Source organism: Peromyscus californicus, unplaced genomic scaffold (genome assembly GCF_007827085.1).
Source record: "Peromyscus californicus insignis strain IS unplaced genomic scaffold, ASM782708v3 Scaffold_14__1_contigs__length_90479793_seg_2, whole genome shotgun sequence".
Classification (NCBI taxonomy): domain Eukaryota; kingdom Metazoa; phylum Chordata; class Mammalia; order Rodentia; family Cricetidae; genus Peromyscus; species Peromyscus californicus.
Window position 1 is genome coordinate 16,387,627 of NW_026294436.1, and position 18,958 is coordinate 16,406,584.

The 18,958-nt window shown below is 41.0% G+C and overlaps 1 protein-coding gene across 2 annotated transcripts in view; it reads left to right on the top strand.

Annotated features, from left to right (window-relative positions):
• Thsd7b (thrombospondin type 1 domain containing 7B) overlaps positions 1–18,958 on the top strand; it is an 831,070-nt gene that overhangs the window by 308,213 nt on the left and 503,899 nt on the right. For both annotated transcript variants that reach the window (XM_052736826.1, XM_052736827.1), the window contains exon 4: positions 10,340–10,588. In XM_052736826.1, the coding sequence (XP_052592786.1) occupies positions 10,340–10,588 (249 nt within the window). The remainder of the gene's footprint in view (positions 1–10,339; positions 10,589–18,958) is intronic.

The window sequence follows — 18,958 nt, forward strand, 5'->3', positions numbered from 1 at the left end:
CAGGCGTTCTTCTAAGTTCTCATCCTTGCCATCTTTTTGTTGTGTGTCCTCATGTGCCCGACAGGTGGCAGAAACCGAAATCAGCAAAACTAATAGCAGGTATCATGTGCCATCGGCCAGATCTGTCTTCCTTTAATCCCACTTCGGCTGTCCTTTAGTTCTCCACTTTCACTTCATTTCCTGGTATTATTTTCATGGTGTTATCTTTCAAATGTTCCCCAAGTTATAACCTGGAGAAGTGCCCATTACCCTGCTTTTATGTCGCAATTTGAGTAATCTGCTGCTGTGTGGACAACAGTGTTTCTTAAGTGAATGGAACAACCATACTTTGAAATGGCCCATTGCTTTGTCTGGAGTATCAAAAATGCTCTCCTAGTTGCAATTTCATTTTTCAGGGGAGAAAAGGCTTTTTTTAAACTATAAAGTTACTTTGGTGATTTTAAATTCTATAAACCAATATTATATAATTTAGGACAAAATGAAAAGAAATAGAAATAGGTTCTCAGTTAGACTTTACTCATACATTTTCAATTATTCTAATCCATACTTTTTAAGCCACGTGTGAGGTAGATTTAACTGTCTAGGAATATATTGATTTATAGAGTAGATCATTTTGTGGCTTTTGCAAGGCCTTGAGTCATATAACTTTTCAGAGATCCAGTTAAATACAGCAAAATGAACATAACACATTCTTCTTCTATATTATGCATCCCCACTTAAATAATAGTAAATGGATAAAGATGTAAACTCTCAAGGTAAAATGGAGATTTTCCTTCACTTGGAGTCATGGAGTGATTCAATTTATACGCACATTGCATTAAACATCCATCTGTGTGCTTGTTGCATTTTCACATCTCCCATGGCCCACGGGAAAGTCTTTCATTAAGATGAGACCAATGACCTGCGAAAGAGTCACATAAGCAAGCTTAGGCTAATGTCCTGAGTCACCCTGAGACATATTCCTGCTGAATCCTCTTCTGGCTTGAAGATGAACTTGGAAGCCTCTGATGTATTTCAGATGGTGAATCTTTAAGACAGGCACAGTCTGAAGGCTGAGGCTGGAAGGGCCTCCTCATAACAGAACAGGCTGCAACAGATTTCCGTAAAGGAAAACAACAGAATAAGTAAATGAAACTGAGGTGAAGAGAGATGGTTATTTTGATAAAATTGTGATGTGGGGTTTCTGAGCTATTGCAGCCTCGCCTGTTCTGTCCGAACACACTATCTTTAAAAGCATTAGCAATTACAGGCACTAAGTGGTAAAACAAATGTTTCCAGTATATAAGGTACACATAAACTATTGTTCTGCGGGCAGACAGGCCTAGTGAAGGTTCCCACAGTGTTGGCAAGAATGCTTCCTTCCCTAGTCAGTATCTGGGTTGGAGCTGAATGGTAGAATTCCTAGCTAATATGCATGGGGCCCCCGGGTTGACTCTCCAGTACCCTAAAAAGAAAAAGGGTTGCTGCAGTCAGCATTGATGAGGCAACACACACACCTTCACACACAAAGCTCAGGACTTGGCACTCTTGTCTAAACAAAGGCAAACTGAAGGAGGAGGCCTGGGGAAGAGCATCAGCTGAGGGACTCTGGTGAAATGATCAGGTCGCTGTATGATCTGTTGATGGGAATGTCTGCCCTTTTGATGATCCCCGTGTGTGATCCAAGAGCTTCTAATTTGTGTTGGAGTTCTCCCACGGTAATTCCTAATGACAGTGCTGTGGTAAAGCTGACCTCAGTCCAACACGAAGAGTTGAGACAAAAATGAACAGAAATCAGTACTTGGAATAAAAGGAGACTCTCTAGTGAGCAAGAATAAATGTTGACAAAGCTCACTCATATATATGATACAATAGTCCTGGAATTAAAAAAACAATGTGATATTTAAAAGAATAAATTAGAAATAAAGAAATCATGAACATTAAAAGGGTTTTTTTTTTGGTTGTTTTACTTTTTTATTTGTTTTGTTTCCCAAATCAATAAAACCCTGAAAGAACTCTGGCAAAAAAGTAGGAAAGAAATTAATACAGAAAATAAAATTAAATATATAAAAAAATAACTGAAAGTGATTTAAAAAAAGAAGACCTAGTGAAGTTGAATAGCAAAATATAGTTGGAACAATGAAGAAAACTCTAAGATTTTACAAAAGAAAAATTGTGAAAAGTTGGCAGTGGGATGAGGAGGAAAACCCAAAAGACCACACATCCACACACCCTCAGAAGGTACAAAACCATGATTTAACATGACATTTTAAAGTGTGTCTACAGAGATATATCATATACGATCATACAAATAAAATGGCAAGCTGATATTTGTGTCATTGAGGCCAACAGTAGGTCACCGATGTGTGTAAGTGAGTGACTGGACCTATCCACTGTTGTGTGCTTCTATGTGTATGAATGCATTCTTTAATTTTAGTTTGATTGGAAGCCATATGCTCCAGAGACTAAAGATAGGTTAAAATCCTAAAACAAGGAAAGGAATTCTGTGTTCTTTTGGGGGGGTTCTTAGGGAAATCACATGCTTTACTGAAGTTTCTATGTTCCTTGGTTTGTGACTCAGCATCATCATAACTTTTGCTGTCCTCAAATCCCATTTGACCATGCCCCTCTGTCTCTTCTTGTGGACTGGGATTGCCCCCTGTGCACTTGGATTCTTGAAGTCATCACCTAAAGGGACCCGTACACTAACTACATGTGCAGTGCCCCTTTGGCCCTGTAAACTTTCATGTTCATAGACTCCAAGAAGTAGGATGTGGGGACCAAGGGAGCTTCCCTTCATCCTGCCACAGTACACTAGCCATAGGGGCCAAGTCACAGGTTGGGAAGTCTGTGCTTTCAATAACTCCTTGGGAATATGGAAAGCACCAAAACTGGGGGCAGACAAGACGGGAAATGTGAGCACCTCTAACCTGAATGTGCAAGTATTTGTCGAACCAAAAACACAGCTCTCATCTCACAGAGAAGTCATGGTTTACTCTAGAGTGGAATATGAGAGACCACAGCCTGGAAATACAGATTTAGGCCATCCCAAGCACCGTGCAGAACAAAAAAAGGACATCTCAGCCATGGGTTTCTGATGCTATTTGGTGGCATTCTTAACTTTTGAATTGGTGGGAAATAGTGGTTTCTTAAGAACACATTGCACCATTTTTGTTTTGTTTTTTATTAGTTTTTTATGTCCCAATCAACGTTTCACCTGCCACCCCTCTTCCCAGCACCCCCACCATCCACTCATCCTCTACTGTTTCTCTTCAGATAGAGGCTGGCCTCCCCTGGATAGCAGCCAGTCATGGTAAACCAAGTTGCAGTGAGACTCAGCACCTCCTCTCCTATTAAGGCTAGATGAGGCCATCTAGTAGGAGGAATGGTTTCCAGAAGCAGGCAACACAATCTGAGACAGCCCCTGCTCTCATTGTTAGGAGTCTCACAGGAAGACCAAGTTACACAACTGTAACATATATGCAGAGATCAGATAAATAACTTAAATAGATACATTGTACTTTTTTATAATCACATACATTGTACTTTTTTTTATAATCACAGCAATGGGTTAGACATAGGGGTAGGACTCAGCTCTGGTCTGCATCATTCTAACTCGTCATAATCACTACGTTCAGGCATTTGTCCCCATAGAATTGTTAACACACTTCCAGCTTGACTTCTTTTCTCCTTTACCTCTTCCCCCAAGCCCTTGGGAAGTGTAGCTCGCAACTTTCCATTCCAACTCTACAATGTCTGTCAAGTACAAACATACACAGATAATTCATCATCTTGTGGAAACAGGCAAGAGATGGAATGTGACCAAATGGTCCCCAACAAGGAATGATTGCTAAACAAAGCCTATATATTAGAATAGTATTCAGAAATAAAATTTAAATGGACTGTTTCCATGTTATCATCATGGATAGCCCTAGAAACCATAATATTAATGAGGAAATATTTCCAGAGTAGCCTATGTATGTATGTATGTATATATATATATATATATATGCAATATTTAAGCAAAAACTTAAAAATCGATGATACTACTATATATTATTTATGAACACATAAATATTTAAAGTATGACATAACCTGAAATAGTTCAATTCAGTCTGAAAATGATAGTTTTAAATCTAAAGAACAAAAATGGGAGTAGGCTTGCAGTGGACATAGGAATTTTACATGAATTTGTGGGATTTGTGTTCATTTAAGGGCATCTGAATGAACTATTAGTCTTTACTGGGAAGGGAGAGGCTCCTCTTATCCCCTGTGTTTTAAATATTTAGTGCTGCTTTTAGGCAGTCCTAAGTGTGGGGCTAACGACCTGGGGCACCTCAGTAATGTCTTTTATTTTGTAGCCATCTCTGTTCATTTGTAAGGGAAGACATGTCCTTACATTTCCAGGAGAGGTAAAAACTAGAGGAGTTTTTAAGTTTCAAAGATTCCCTCTACAGCTGAGTACTTGTGAGGTAATTTACAGATGACAGCATGATCCATAAATGTCAAGCCGGCATAATTATCGCAGCATCTCCAGTTTGAAAGACAAATCCGCAGCTTAGGCCTGTTTCATTAAAAAGGCACACCACCTTCCATGAAGGGATCGATTCCCATTTTGGTGTGGGCAGTAGTGTTCATTGTGTGCTGTTGTTTATAGGGTAAGTCCACTCTCATGAAAGGTCACCACAAATCTGGGGGAGGGGAGTGAGTAGATTACGCTGTAGTATTTTTCTTCTTCTGAAGAGGGTGAAACTCTGTAGGCAACGTATTAAATTTCATTCCTTGAACCTGTGATGCAAAACTCAAGGTCTAGATATTTATGATGTACTACACAGCGCACTCAGAGTTCCATAGTTACAAGGAATTCACAGGTCAAATTAGAAAGGTGGCAGTTATGGTACTTTTAACTATTATTAGTTATTATTATTAATTTAACCTTGGGATATATGCTTGTAAAAATGACATATAAAGCAGACCAACACACATTCAAGGAGATATATGCCCTTTATTAAAATATAAAGAAAGCAAGAGATTAGGAGTCCTTTACAAAATGCTCCAGGCTTAATGCAACCCTGCAGTTCCATGTTCCTTGACTGTGAGAGCAGCTGGCCAGCAAGTTGCTGGGGTCCACCCATCTCCCCTCCCCTGCAGTTGGATTATAAACATGCACCACCATCCCCGAATCATACTAATGGATCACACTTTGGACTCTGGTGGTTGTCCCTACTCATGCTTTATCGACTAAGCACTTCCCCAGGCCCCAGAACTTTCTTTATGAAGGGAAAGGAAAGTACAGCATGGAAAAGGGAAACCACTTTCTGAAAACATACACACACACACACACACACACACACACACACACACACACACACACAAGTTGAAAGAGTTGAATAGATTTCTGAATTGCTTTGCTTGGACTGTTGTGCCAAATGTCACATGTTCCGTTGATACACAAAACAAATTGATTTCCTCAAATTCTGGAAGCTGGGCATCCAAGACCGTGGCAATGGCAGGGTTTCTTTATCTCCAAAGCCTCCCTCTATAACTCACATGTACCTGGCCTTTGCCTGTGTCTTCCCAGGTTTTCTCTCCCTCCTCTCTCTCTCTCTCTCTCATCTGTTTACAAGGATGCCAGCCATATTGGATTTGGGCCCACTTTAATGTCTTGTTTTAAATTGGTTACTTCTTTCAAAGACTCATATAAAGCTGCATTCTGACATCCTGGGGCTTATTGCTTAGTACATAACAAATTCTGGACTCAAATCCTAGAAACGTTTTGTCGATCGATCAGCAGCGTTCCATTGTGTCATACTGAAGGGTGAGAGCCCTTCCCTATAACTGCCTTTAACGCAGCCTCCTGAGATTGACAGAATGTTCTCTGTTAGGTGGATCAGAGGTTCTTCCTCATGCATTTCATCTCAGATCCGGAGCATATGGCATTGAATTAATGAATTTATGAGATGTACTGCCCTTTCCATTTTCTAAGAAGCAACACGTTCTAAAGGGAGTTTTAAGAAATTAAACACTGGATCACAGCTTTATCTGATATTATCTAAGAATGTGACATTAGCCCTCAGTGGCTTAACAAAACATATGAATATGGAAATCTCACTATAACCTGCTCACTACTATGAACAACAATGAGCATGTTTTCAAGTTTTGTTTTGTTCAAGTGGGAGGTCCTCTATTTACGTATTTTCCCAAGTTAAAATCCTCAAAACATCATACAGCAGGAATCACTACAAAAACCTTCGTACAGCTCAGCATTCAACCAGACTATGTGGTTAACTTTGGGAGTCAGTATTCAAACACTGACATGCATACATTTCTAAGAAAATTATTCCTCTCAAAATTTTGGGTGCTTTGCACTGAATAAGGAATTGGCAAAAATAAAGGAATACCAGTGAATATGTTGAATATTATCCTCCTGAGTCTGATTTTCCTCCACTCAAAAGTATTTAATCTCAAGCCGGGCGGTGGTGGCGCACGCCTTTAATCCCAGCACTCGGGAGGCAGAGCCAGGTGGATCTCTGTGAGTTCGAGGCCAGCCTGGGCTACCAAGTGAATTCCAGGAAAGGCGCAAAGCTACACAGAGAAACCCTGTCTCGAAAGAAAAAAAAAAAAGTATTTAATCTCAATTAAATTAATGTTCCATCACCCATAACATGAAATCTTTCCAGACCTACTTTTTAAAAAAAAAAAGATTTATTTTATTTCAAATTATGTGTCTGTGTGAGAGTATATGCATATAAGTGAAGGCGCCTATGGAGGCCAGAGAGGGTGTCAGATCTCCTAGAGCTGGAGTTATAGACAGTTGTTAGTTAGGTGCATGTCTTAGGGTTTTTATTGCTGTGAAGAGACATCATGACCATGGCAACTTTTCTTTTAAAAAAGTATTTAGTTAGGGTGGTTCACTTACAATTTCAGAGGTTTAATCCAGTATCACCATGAAGGGAAGCATGGCAGTGAGCAAGCAGACATGGTGCTGGCTACATCTTGACCAGAAGCCAGCAGGAAGTCAACTGACTCTCTGGGCAGTATCCCGAGCATAGGAAACAATTACATTCAAACCACCACGTCCTACTCCCTGGCCCCATACACTTGTAACAATATTGTAATGCAAAATGCATTTAGTCCAACTTCAAAGTCCCCATAGCCTAGTACAGTCTCAACAATGTTTAAAAAGTCCAAAGTTCAAAGTCTTCTGAGATTCATGCAATCTCTTAACTGTAATCCCCTATAAAATCAAAATCAAAAAGCAGATCATATACTTCCAACATATAATAGCACAGGATATATATTACCATTCCAAAACATAGGGAAGGGAGCATAGTGAGGAAATACTGAACAAAATAAAGACCAAAAATAAGCTGAGCAAACTCCAAACACTGCACCTTCACGTCTAATGTCAAAAATGTTCTTCAGATCTCCAACTCTGTTAAGCTTTATTGACTGCAACATACTTCTTTCTCTTGGGCTTGTTTCACTCCCTGTTAGCAGCTCTCATTGGCAGGTATCCCATGATTCTGGCATCTCTAACATCTAGGGTTCTCCAAGGCAATCTAGGCTTCAACTTCACAGCTTCATGCAATGACCTCTCTCCTAGGCCTCCATTCAGGGACACCTCTGACACATGCCTTGCCTCAGTGGCTTTCTTTATGCACTGAGTCAAATTCCATAACCCATTTATTCTATCCACAACTCTAAAGCCAGAACCACGTGGACTATGCTGCCAATTTCTGCTATTTACTGGGGCTGAAACATGGCCCCCTTGTTTAATTATATCTTCACCAGCTTTTTGTCTTTCACGGCCTAAGCTTGTCTGTCCTGAAACTTGCTCTGTAGACCAGGCTGGCCTCAGACTCAGAGATCTGCAAGCCTCTGCCTTCCCAGTGCTGGGAAGAAAGGCCTGCACCACCACACATGGTTCTAAGCGTTTCTTTAATTCCTTTTCACAAATTGGGAACTTAGCTGGATGGGATCTTGCCCTAAGGTCACCACTTCCTGTATTCTATTTCTTAATCTGTTTATCTCCTTGAACACAGGATTTAGTTCCATTTCACATTTTTGGTGCTCCTTTTCTCCTTAAAATTTACATTTTGTAATTTGCCCTTCTCAGCTTGCTCCTTTTCGTTATAAATCTTCATTAGAGTTACGACTAATATCCACATGATAAAGTCTATACTAGGCTGTTTTGAGATTTCTTCTGCCAATGGAATTAGTCCAAAACTCTTCACTTTAGTCTCAGGCAAACTCTTTGGACAAGCGCAAAAGGTAGCCACTTCCTTCACCAAAATATCACAAGAACAATCTCTAGGCAACATACTAAAATTCTTCTCTTAAACCACTTGAGTGAGCCCCTGGCATTTCAAATAACTCTTAGCACTTCTTTCTTCCTTACTGCGCTAGTATGACCCATTAAGCAGTGCTTAAAGCATTCCACTGCTTTCATAACCCAAAGTACCAAAGTCCAAATTTCTCCAAACACACACATGGTCAGGCCTATCATAGCCATACTCCAGTTCCTGGTACTAACTTCTGTCTTAGTTAGGGTTTTTATTGCTGTGAAGAGACACCGTGACCACAGCAACTCTTATAAAGGAAAACATTTCATTGGAGTGACTGGCTTACAGTTTCAGAGGTTCAGTCCAGTATCATCATAATGGGGAACATGGCAGTGAGCAGGTGGTAATGGTGCCAGCTACATATTGACCAGAAGGCAGCAGGAAGTCAACTGACTCACTGGGTGGTATCCTGAGCATATTGTAACCTCTAACCCTGTCCCCACAGTGACACACTTCCTCCAACAAGGCCATACCTACTCCACCAAAGCCACTTCTCCTCGTAGTCCCCCTCCCTGTGAGAATATGGGGGTCAATTACATTCAAACCACCACAGTGCCTGACACAGATGCTGGGAACCAAGCTCAGGTTCAGGATTTTAAAGGGATGCTGAGCCATGTCGCTCACCTCTCAGGTCCACTTTTCAAGAATCCTCCACTTCCTGTCTCTCCACTTTTCTACTTGCCCTTTAATGCTTCATTAAAACAGAGTGGGCTTTAACTCTTGCCTGGTAGTGCTTGTAAAGCTTTAGCAACCAGGCTTGTATGATTAGAGTTTGATTTGCAGCATTTGCCATTTTTTTTTATACTGTGAATACTGCCATTGTGGTCATTTTTAAAGTTATTCACACAAAGTCAAGTGTTGTGAAAACTTAGCATTTGAATCCAACTTACCATAGGTTCACATCCCAACAGGGTAGTATTATCTCATGGCTTCAAGTGTATAGTTTCCCTGAACAGAGCTCCTGGATCTGCGGAGCTCCCATCTGCCCTTCAAAATCTAAGCACTGACGGCCTTCCCAGTGGGCTTATGTCTCTCTGTCTTGTGCTTCTCCTCAGCAGTACAAGTGCTATGGCATCAGCTTCATCATCACAGTCTTTAATGTATCTGCTTCCCAACTAGACTCTTCAACTATATAATTTTACTCAAATTTTGCACGTGAAAAAATTTGATGCTAAGAGCCAAATGGTGTGTAGAAACATAATCAATACCCCGTTTTAGAAAGTATCTCAGTAGATCTGAGAATAGATAGCTTACTCTAAAGTTTTTATTTACCTTCCTTTGACAGTGGACAAATCATATAGGCTCTCCGAGCCCACATTCTTCTCTGCAAAATGGATATAATAAAATGTAACCTCATAACAGTGCTGCCAGAGAGCACAGCCCAGACCCAGTCAGTGACTGCCAATAGCTTACATCATGAGGGAGACACTTTGGTCAAGGGACAAGGTAGGATGTATCTTCTGCAGACATCCCTCTAGAGTGAGGCAGCTTTGTTGCTATGTGTGAAGTAGAGTAAACTTTATTTTTGAAACATGAGGCCTTACCTAGAACTCCTAGTCTCAAAACATCCTCATGCCTCAGCCTCTAGAGTAGGTGGAGCCACAGGTATGCACCACTGTTTATTATAAGTCTACATTCTTAACATGTAATCTACTTTATTGTTCTATCCTGATGCCTGCTCATTTAAAAAGGAATTCCTATTAAAATGTCAAATTAGGGCAAGTGTGATGTCTCAGCAGGTTTAAACATTGTTGCTGCCAAGCCTGAACCACATGTTGGGAGAAAGGAACAACCTCCATAACGTTGTCTTTTGACCTTCACATGTGTGCCTTGGCAGGGTACACACACACACACACACACACACACACACACACACACACACACACACACACGCGCGCGCGCGCAAAACTCAAACTAAATTTTAAACATTATTTTCTCGTAGTAAGAATTTCATAATGCTGGTTGCGACCATTTAATCTCTGTTTTAATTCTCTTTTCTGCTATCATTGTTTCAGCCTTTGCATGCAAGATTCCTTCCCACTGACTGTCCAGCCCTGTGTGATACCAAAGGACTGTGAGACTTCCGAGTGGTCCCCCTGGAGTCCCTGCTCCAAGACTTGCCGTTCTGGGAGTCTCTCACCTGGAGTTAGGAGCAGGAGCCGGAACGTGAAGCACATTGCTATTGGAGGTGGCCAGGAATGCCCAGAACTTCTTGAGAAAGAGACCTGCATTGCTGAAGGGCAGCTTCTGCAGCCCTGTCCCAGGTATTTCACTTTTGAATATTTTTAATAGCTATAACCTCCTTTGAAGTAGTGATAGAAAAGTTAGCATCGATAAACATGGCCAGGACTTGTTTCTGTGGAATCTTTCTGAGTATTGGACTCCTTTAATTGGCAATGCAGTGCAGTGGCTTAAGAGCAGGGTCTTCTGTGAAGGATCACACCGTCCAAGTTCTGTTTCTACAGCATTCGCCTTCCACGATTTCCAAAAGTGCCTTAGTTTCCTCATCCTATGTTGCTGTTTACTTCCTTTAGTGCTTCACACAGAGTAAATGACGAAAGTGTTAGTTACTTTTATCTGGCCTGACACCTGTAACTATTTGTAACTAGCCCAGAGTCCTTCATAACATGCTCGGTGTGCAAATGAGCCATCAGTAGTCAGAGAGATGAAATAGACCCATGAGGTTGCATTGCTAACAAATTGCAGCACCCCAGTTCTGATTCTCCTTTGCCCTGTGTAGCATTGCCTGTTTGTGCCACAAATTCTTTCCCCAGATTCCCTAGGGAGCCAGAGGATATTGGAAAGTGGCTCAGTATCCATCACAAGCTGGATTTTTACATCTTGATATTCATTTTGATTTTTGGCCTGGTTATATTGCACTTGGTAAAGGCCTCCAGGATATCTTTCTTTAGGTAGTGGGTTTGTGGTGGCCTCCAAGCTCATATGACCGAAGTCCTCTGAGACTGGTTATCTATTAGGAAGTCTACAGTAATAGAGAGATGTTCTGAACTCCCTGTTAGATGACATTTTCTAGAACTTCTCGTAGCCTGGAAGACATGAGGATGGGATTCCTCTTCCTAGAGAAAAATATTAAAAAAGGCAGAAATGGTTTATTATATGAATTGATTATTTTCTGACAAACCCAACTGGTTCTCTTGCTTCCTGAGCCTGACTAGCTACACAACCTAGAGGAAAGTACTGGGCCCCCTGGGGTTGGTGTTCCAGGTATGCTGCCTGGATTTTCCTTAACTCTGAATAGTGTGCACATTGTGGAATTCAAAGATATGCCTCTGTTGTAAGATTTCTAACCCAATCCTTATTCACCTTCTTGGTCAGCATTTACTGAACACACTGTATGTTATTTATCATTTATTTTACCAAAATGACTCTAGATTCTTTTTTTAAATCACTATTTTTTTAAAAAGTGTGTGTGTGTGTGTGTGTGTGTGTGTGTGTGTGTGTGTGTGTGTGTATGTGTGTATGTGTGTGTCAGAATTTATGCACATGAGTGTCATTGCTCATGGAGGCCAGAAGAGGGCATTGGATCCTCTAGGAATGGAACTACAGGTGCTTGTGAGCTGTGGGATGTATGTTCTGGGAACTCGACTAAGGTCCTCTGCAACAGCAGTACACTCTTAATCACGGACCCATTTCTGCAGCCCCATATTCCTTAGATGCTTCTCACTCCTGACTTCAGTAGCACAGTAGGATGCAGCAAATGGTCCTTTACACATCAACTCAATCATATCGAATCCATCTCATGTTGTTCATTTTGCAGCCACCTTTCAAAACACTAATTTTGAGTAAACTAGGGGCTTGCAGATGATATAAATATGATCTTTCTATTTCAAGGCTGGATATGCTTGTAATCAGATTTTAAGTCCATTGTTTACTTGATGTGGCATCTCAAAAAAGCTACATATATTTTCTAGGACACTTCCCTTTGTGTTAATTTTATATCACTTACATTATATGTCTGAAACTTTTGAGACTGAGTGTGCAAAATTTGAGGCCCAGTGCTTAGGGCGTAAAGACAGTATTGAAGGGCTGACATTGCTGTTGTATTTTCAGGTATAATTTTGGTCCTTGACCAAAGAAAATCCTATCTTCCCTTGAACAGCAGATCATAGTAGTCACAGGTTGAATAAAAAATATTTTCTGTGTATTTTGGAAATCTTCCTCATGATGTGTAATTCAGATTTTTAAATAGTGTGGATGTAGGAATAGAATCTTGATTTATCATCGTATATTATTGTGGGTCCGTAATATAATAGAGCCATAAATGAACTAAATATGAAGACTACATAGAAGAGAGTTTATCATCTATTGAGACTCTCTGGAGACCCACTCAGTCTCTTCCCACTATATCACTCTGAGAGTCATGATGTTTTCCCTAGTGACAGACACCGAGTTGAGATATGTATACCAGGACACATGTAACTCTCTGTGCCATTCTTTAGCAGGAAAATAAGTCAGGACTGTGATAATTATGCACCCAAAATGAAGTCCTTTAATGATCTCCAGTCAATTGATATTTAATATCTGGAAGTAGTGACTAGCAGATTATTCTGATGACAAGCTGGCCCTCTAGTTCTGCTATTTGAACACATGGATGAGTTTGGCATTTATTTAGAAACAAAATCAAACCCTTTCAAATGATGAACCTGCTGGAAATAAGCTTCTTGGAGAAATCGCTGATGTACCAACCAGTGTTGCCTGTAGAGAACAATGTGTTAACTAATGTTTCTCCTTGGTTATGGGCAGGAAAATGAATGAATAACAACAGAGAAATCAGCATCGGCCACCCTTCTTATTTATCTGGGTTCTGAGCTGTGGCTTCTACCACAGGAAAGATATACCACCCAGCATAAAGGCTGTGGACCAGCTTTTGTCTCTCATTTGACATTGGTGATTAAAATTCATTGAGAGCAATGGAAATGAAAACAAAAATCTATTAGAAAATACAAATGCCCATATCTCCATCCCAGAATTCATGAGTGTCCGCATATATCAAACAATTTTATTCACCCCATTTCCCCATAGCAGGAAAATGCATGGTTCTGTGAGTCTTCACGTTGCTTTGATTAAACCCTCACGTTGTGATTTGGCTGTACTCTTTCTCTGTCTTTTCTATGGAAAATGTGTTTGATCATGAAATAAATAAGCAGAGTTCTTGTTCTGTGCCAAGCATGGGGTTAAATGCTAGAGAGACTTCAGAGAGCACAATAGACAAAAGCCCCTCCCTTCATGGAAACACACTTCAGTAACAAAGGAAAAACATACAGTAAATTATATATTTGTTTTTTGGTGGCTGAGTTGTTAAAAATAAAATATTTAGGTAAAGAGAGAAACCTGTGGAATGCTGTGGTGAGCTTGGTCAGCACTGCTTACTGAATTAAATAGTGTTAGTAGAAAAATTTTATTTGAACAAGGGCTATTTAGGTTGGGGATATTATTTAATGAACTTGAATAACCACTTGGGAAATTAGGGGACAAGAAAGGCATGTGATGGAGGAGAGATTTAGTCCCTGCAAACAGGTATTTTCCCCATAGTAGTGTTGAGGATGCCTCACTAGCTGGGCTCAGCTGACTCACTACAGCTGTGACCATCGAGTCAGTCCTTGGCACCAGGGTGTGGGAATAAGTGTAAGTAAGAGGGGCCAGTTTTAAGATACTCCTGAGAATGAGAACATGTTGGAAATTGCGTGACTTAATCTGAAAAGAAATAGGTCTAGTCCTGTTGTGCTTATAAGGACATTTTAGAACTGAGTAAGAGTTAGCATTGTGCACACTTAAGCTCATCTCAGGGGTGTGCTTTTGACACAGACTCAAGATCAGCCCAAGAAACTCCCTTCTCCAACATGACACAGCCTGTAAGTAATTATGTGTGTCTCTACCAGCTTTAGCATAACACTAAACATACTCACCCTGGGTGATAAGCATGGTAGAGACATGGGTCTCCTTTTTACCATGACCTTGAGTTCTTTGGGGTTTTCCTCTACTACTGGGTATCAGTTTCTGTCCTTAGACACTAAAAGATATGCAATGCATAAAAACGCGCAGGACCGTGGCAGGTATTAGCACAGGGATCATTGGAACTATGCTGTGCTGAGCTAGCCCCACCCTTCACTGGCCCTGGGTTGCCTGGTCCTGTTCCCGACTGGATATTGCAGCTGGAGAGCTGGCCCTACCCCTCAGGGGAGAGCTCAACCCCACACTTGAGAAAGATGGCCCCACCCTTCACCATAGGCATGCACCTCACCTGGGAGACACACTAGAGCTGACCTTGTGGTCTGGGACACAGGTGAGCCAACCCTGAAGGCTTGAGAGCAGGAGAGCTGACCCCATCCACCCTCATCGGCCATTTGGTGACATGGATGAGAGAAAGACACCACCCCCTTACCCATTACCACCTGCAGTAAGTGAGAAAGCTGGCCCTGGGGTCACGAGAGTGAGAGAAACAGCCCTGTCCCTCACCAGCTACACCACACAGGAGAGCAGGCCCTGTGCCCCCGCCCCGGGCAGTGCGCTAGAGCTGACCCTGTTGTCAGGGTCGAAGGTAAGCCAGTCCTGAGGGTGTGAGACAAGGAGAGTTGACCTCACCACCCCTTCAGATTCCCCCTACAGCAATCAGGAGAGAGAGCCCTGCATCTTGCCTGGGCAAAACAGTCGAGCTGGCCCTGACGATATGAGTAAGGGGACCTGAATCTGAGGGCCACAGAGCAGGAGAACTGGCCTGGCTCCTTGCTGTAGGCTGCATTGGGTGAACTAGCCTAGGCAGTGCTGCAGAGCTCATCTGGGTAGTGACAATGAAGAAAAGCTAGGGAGCTGACCAAGCAACCTATTACCCAGGCACAGAACCAGGGCTGTGAGGTAGCCACTCCAATAGATCTATTGAATCTATGAACTGTTGGAGCATGTGAAGGGGATAAACCTCCAGATCTAAAACAGCAGGATCTCCATGACACAGGACAGCAGAATATCCAAGAGGAGCCCCAGTGAAAGCACATTATTGGTGTTGTAGCAGAAACCAGAGACCTTGAGCCAGAACAAGGACTTGTGGTAATGAACACTTGCAAACAACGATGATCAGACTGAAGGGTAAACTGTGTCTCAACCAGTCTCACTGCAGCTTCCACAACAAGATTCATCTTGTTTGTTTGTTTTGGGTTTTGGTTTTATTTTTGTTTGGTTTGGTTTTTGGTTTTTCTTTTAAATTTGATTTTGTTTTTCTAGGGGAGTACATACAAGGACAGAGGGCACAGGGAGATAAGTGGGATAGAAATGCATGGTACGAAAACCTACAAAGAATCAGTAAAAGTAAAACAAGCAAACAAAAACGTCTAGGAGCTTGGTTGCTTCCTATGCACCAGTTAACTTCCAAAGCATTAGACCCACATGCCCAAGCTTTCAAGGACTGTGCAAGAAGAGGCAGCCTTGTTTACTACAGCCTTAAATGCAAAGGACAGGGAGGGGCCTGTCATATGCTAAGCTCCTCTGGTCAAAGAACTACAACAAGACACCCACATATTCTGAAGCAGCTATAAAGAGATCCCCAGGCTAGTGGAAGAGCTTGTAATAATCACACAAGAATGTTGATAAAGAGTCACCACCTGCAGACATCTTTGTTAGAAATGACACCTCCTGCCAGCAACTACTATCACCTGTGGGTGGGAGACAATTTTTCATATGAAAATGGCTGTTCGACCTCTTACATCATCATTTCAAGTTTGAAATTGGATAGCAGGCAGTACTATTAGATGGTGACAATGACCAATGCAGAGTAAATCTCTTCAGAAAATTTCAAGGCAGAAGCTGCGTGGCTAATGGTATCCCCTAGACTATGCAACATTACCACAGAGAAAAGCCAATTTATTAAATGTAGTTTCAATACTCCGGACTGGCGCTGAATAGATGGTTCTGTTAACCCTCCCTTCCTTCCTCATTGCTGGCATGTGTACATTTATCCTTATTATGGATAGGCTAGAAACCCTTGGCCTGAAGTCTGTCTGGGCAAACTCATGCTAAGAGACATTTCCAGGCTCCTACATTCCCTTTTGATCAGCTTGTTACACAAGTCCAGAGATAAGCCTGAATCTCCTTAACATTTCATTGAAACGCTGAGCTCAATTTTAGATTTTTCTAGATAAAATAATTTTTTCCTTGAGTAAACTCTGGAGAATTTGGGGGATGACTGTTGGAGCCTGCCAGAATGCTAGGAAAAATATGGGAAAAAACCTGGTCTGGCTGTTATTTTATTTTTTCTTTGCCTAATGCAAAATAAAAAAGTGCTTTTGGGGCAATTTCCCCTCAAAACCTATTTCAATCTTTCATGAGGTTAATTAGTGGATAATTCAGAAAGGAAGAAACAGAAAATGTTGATGTAGTCATCCAAATTTAGCGTAATATGTTCTCCCAAACAGGATAGTATTCCCACATTGTCTATGAGTGTTTAGCAAGATGTTCTCACACACAGGTAGGCCCTACCTTCTTCCCACCTTCCCTCCTTCCCTCCCTCCCTTCCAAGAGTGAGGTTCCTAGAAGAGTGTTTGACTCATATTCAATGCTCAGTAAACACTGGGTGAAAGATAGTAAAACTGTCTTTCTACTCAAGTGCCAGATAGAGACCAATAATTTGCATGTATACTTTATTGCATGCATACAGTAATTGTATAATGTGCATGAAGCAATGAAAGGCATTTTTGTAAAAGGCATCTGAAATGAGTGCAATCAAGATGATCTGATGACTATAGATAGAGAGCTTACCCGGTCTCAGATAGTCTCTGCTCAGTGCACGCCTGATTTTCTAGATTGTGATGGCTGTAAATGTTAGCCCAGATAGGGCAAGGAGTGAGATCACAGTCTGGATTTGGTCACAACTGGCTTCTAACACACATCACCAATCACATCCTTTAAATCTTCTCCCCATTGATTTCTCTCATTGCACCCAATACCCTACACATAATATAAGCTCGATAAAGTGTTGTCAGATAGATGAATGGGTTCTTTAAGAAGGCATTGTTTCAGTTGTTTAAATTAAACAGATTTCTACAGCAATTGAGAAGTAAAGGAGCCTTACCCTGGAACCCTGGAACACTATGGAGAATCTGTTTCAGAAATGAAACAAGTTTTCTAAGAATTTGAAATTATTTCCTCAGGACATTGGCACCTTTTTTATTGGATCTATCTGTTACTGGTAAATGTGGTTTCATGAGTCCTTCTGGACGGAAGATTTGTTCCCCAGTTAGTGTAAGGAAGTTAACGTACTGTTAAGTGCTGTGCATAGCGATAGAAGTCTATTAATAATACATATGTGGAGTTTGGCTAGCAAAGCCATCTGCTGAGAAGCAGAGAGCCTTGCACTTCAGAGTAGCTTTCCATAATCAATAGCCCACTCTATCCAATAAAAAATTACTAGAGCATAAAATGTATAAAGGCTTGACCAGTTCCCTTATGCTGATGGTCTGTTTGACCAAAAAAAAAAAAAAAAAGACAAGTTAATTCTTTTCCAAGTGTATTTACAACTTTCAAAGGACAACAGACATTATCATAAATTAGTCACGCTGCAGAGCCCTGATTTTTAATACACACACACATTTAATTTGAATACCTTTCACTGGGGTTTCAATTCCAGGAGTGTTTGCAAATCTATATGTACTCAATCAAAACATGACCGTTAGCTAATGCAATTATTCTATCAATCTGTCATCATCAAATCACTTAAGATTCTATCCCATGTTCTTGGCTTCACGTTTCATCTGTTCGAAGAGGGAGAGAGGAAGCCCATGCTTTACACAGCCCTGAGCCTTATTAAAGTGTCAAAGCTTAGATTCAGAAGGGCAGAGGCTGCCATGGAGCTGGTGTCTTGTGGCTGTTAGAATCACTTTATGACACCTTGGTAGGATGGAGCTCTTTAAAGAATTGTCACCGAACACTTCTTCATTTCTAATTTTGGCTTTGCTCATTTAGGAGAGCTGTACTTACTGCCCAAAGAAAGAGAATTTTAAACTTCCCCTTCCTTTGTCTCTCAATGTAGGGGATAGGTTTAGTTATAGAATTCCTTAAATTGGACATTACTCTGAAAGTCAAGCTGACAGAGTTATTTAATTCCAGGACTTCAAGTTGCCCTGTCCTAACCTTGATTTTTGTCACTTACATTTTTATGAGAAATGTGTTTCCACACTTCGAAGATTGACCTTAGTATCTTTAACAATAGTTAATATTTTGATTATTTGAAATTTATACAATTCATATCGATCATAGCCATCCATCCTGCCTCCCTCCAACTTTCCCTTTTACCCCCATTGCTCCTTAGCTTCCCAGTTTCATGTTCCCCTTTTATTGTTAGCTTTAGGATATATTTTCATTTTTAATTATGTGCATGCATGTGTGTGTGAGGGGGTGCATATGTGCATTTTGTGCAGGTGTCATGGAGGCCAGAAGAGGATGCTGGATCTCTTGGAGCTATAGCTTCAGGTGGTTGTGAGCTGCCTGACATAGGCGCTGGGAACTGAACTTGAATCTTCTGCAAAAGCAGCAAGTGCTCTTAACCACTGAACTGACTCTCCAGGCCCATAATGTTGTTATTTTACTTTGGGTGTTGTTGTTGTTGTTATTATTATTATACTGTTATT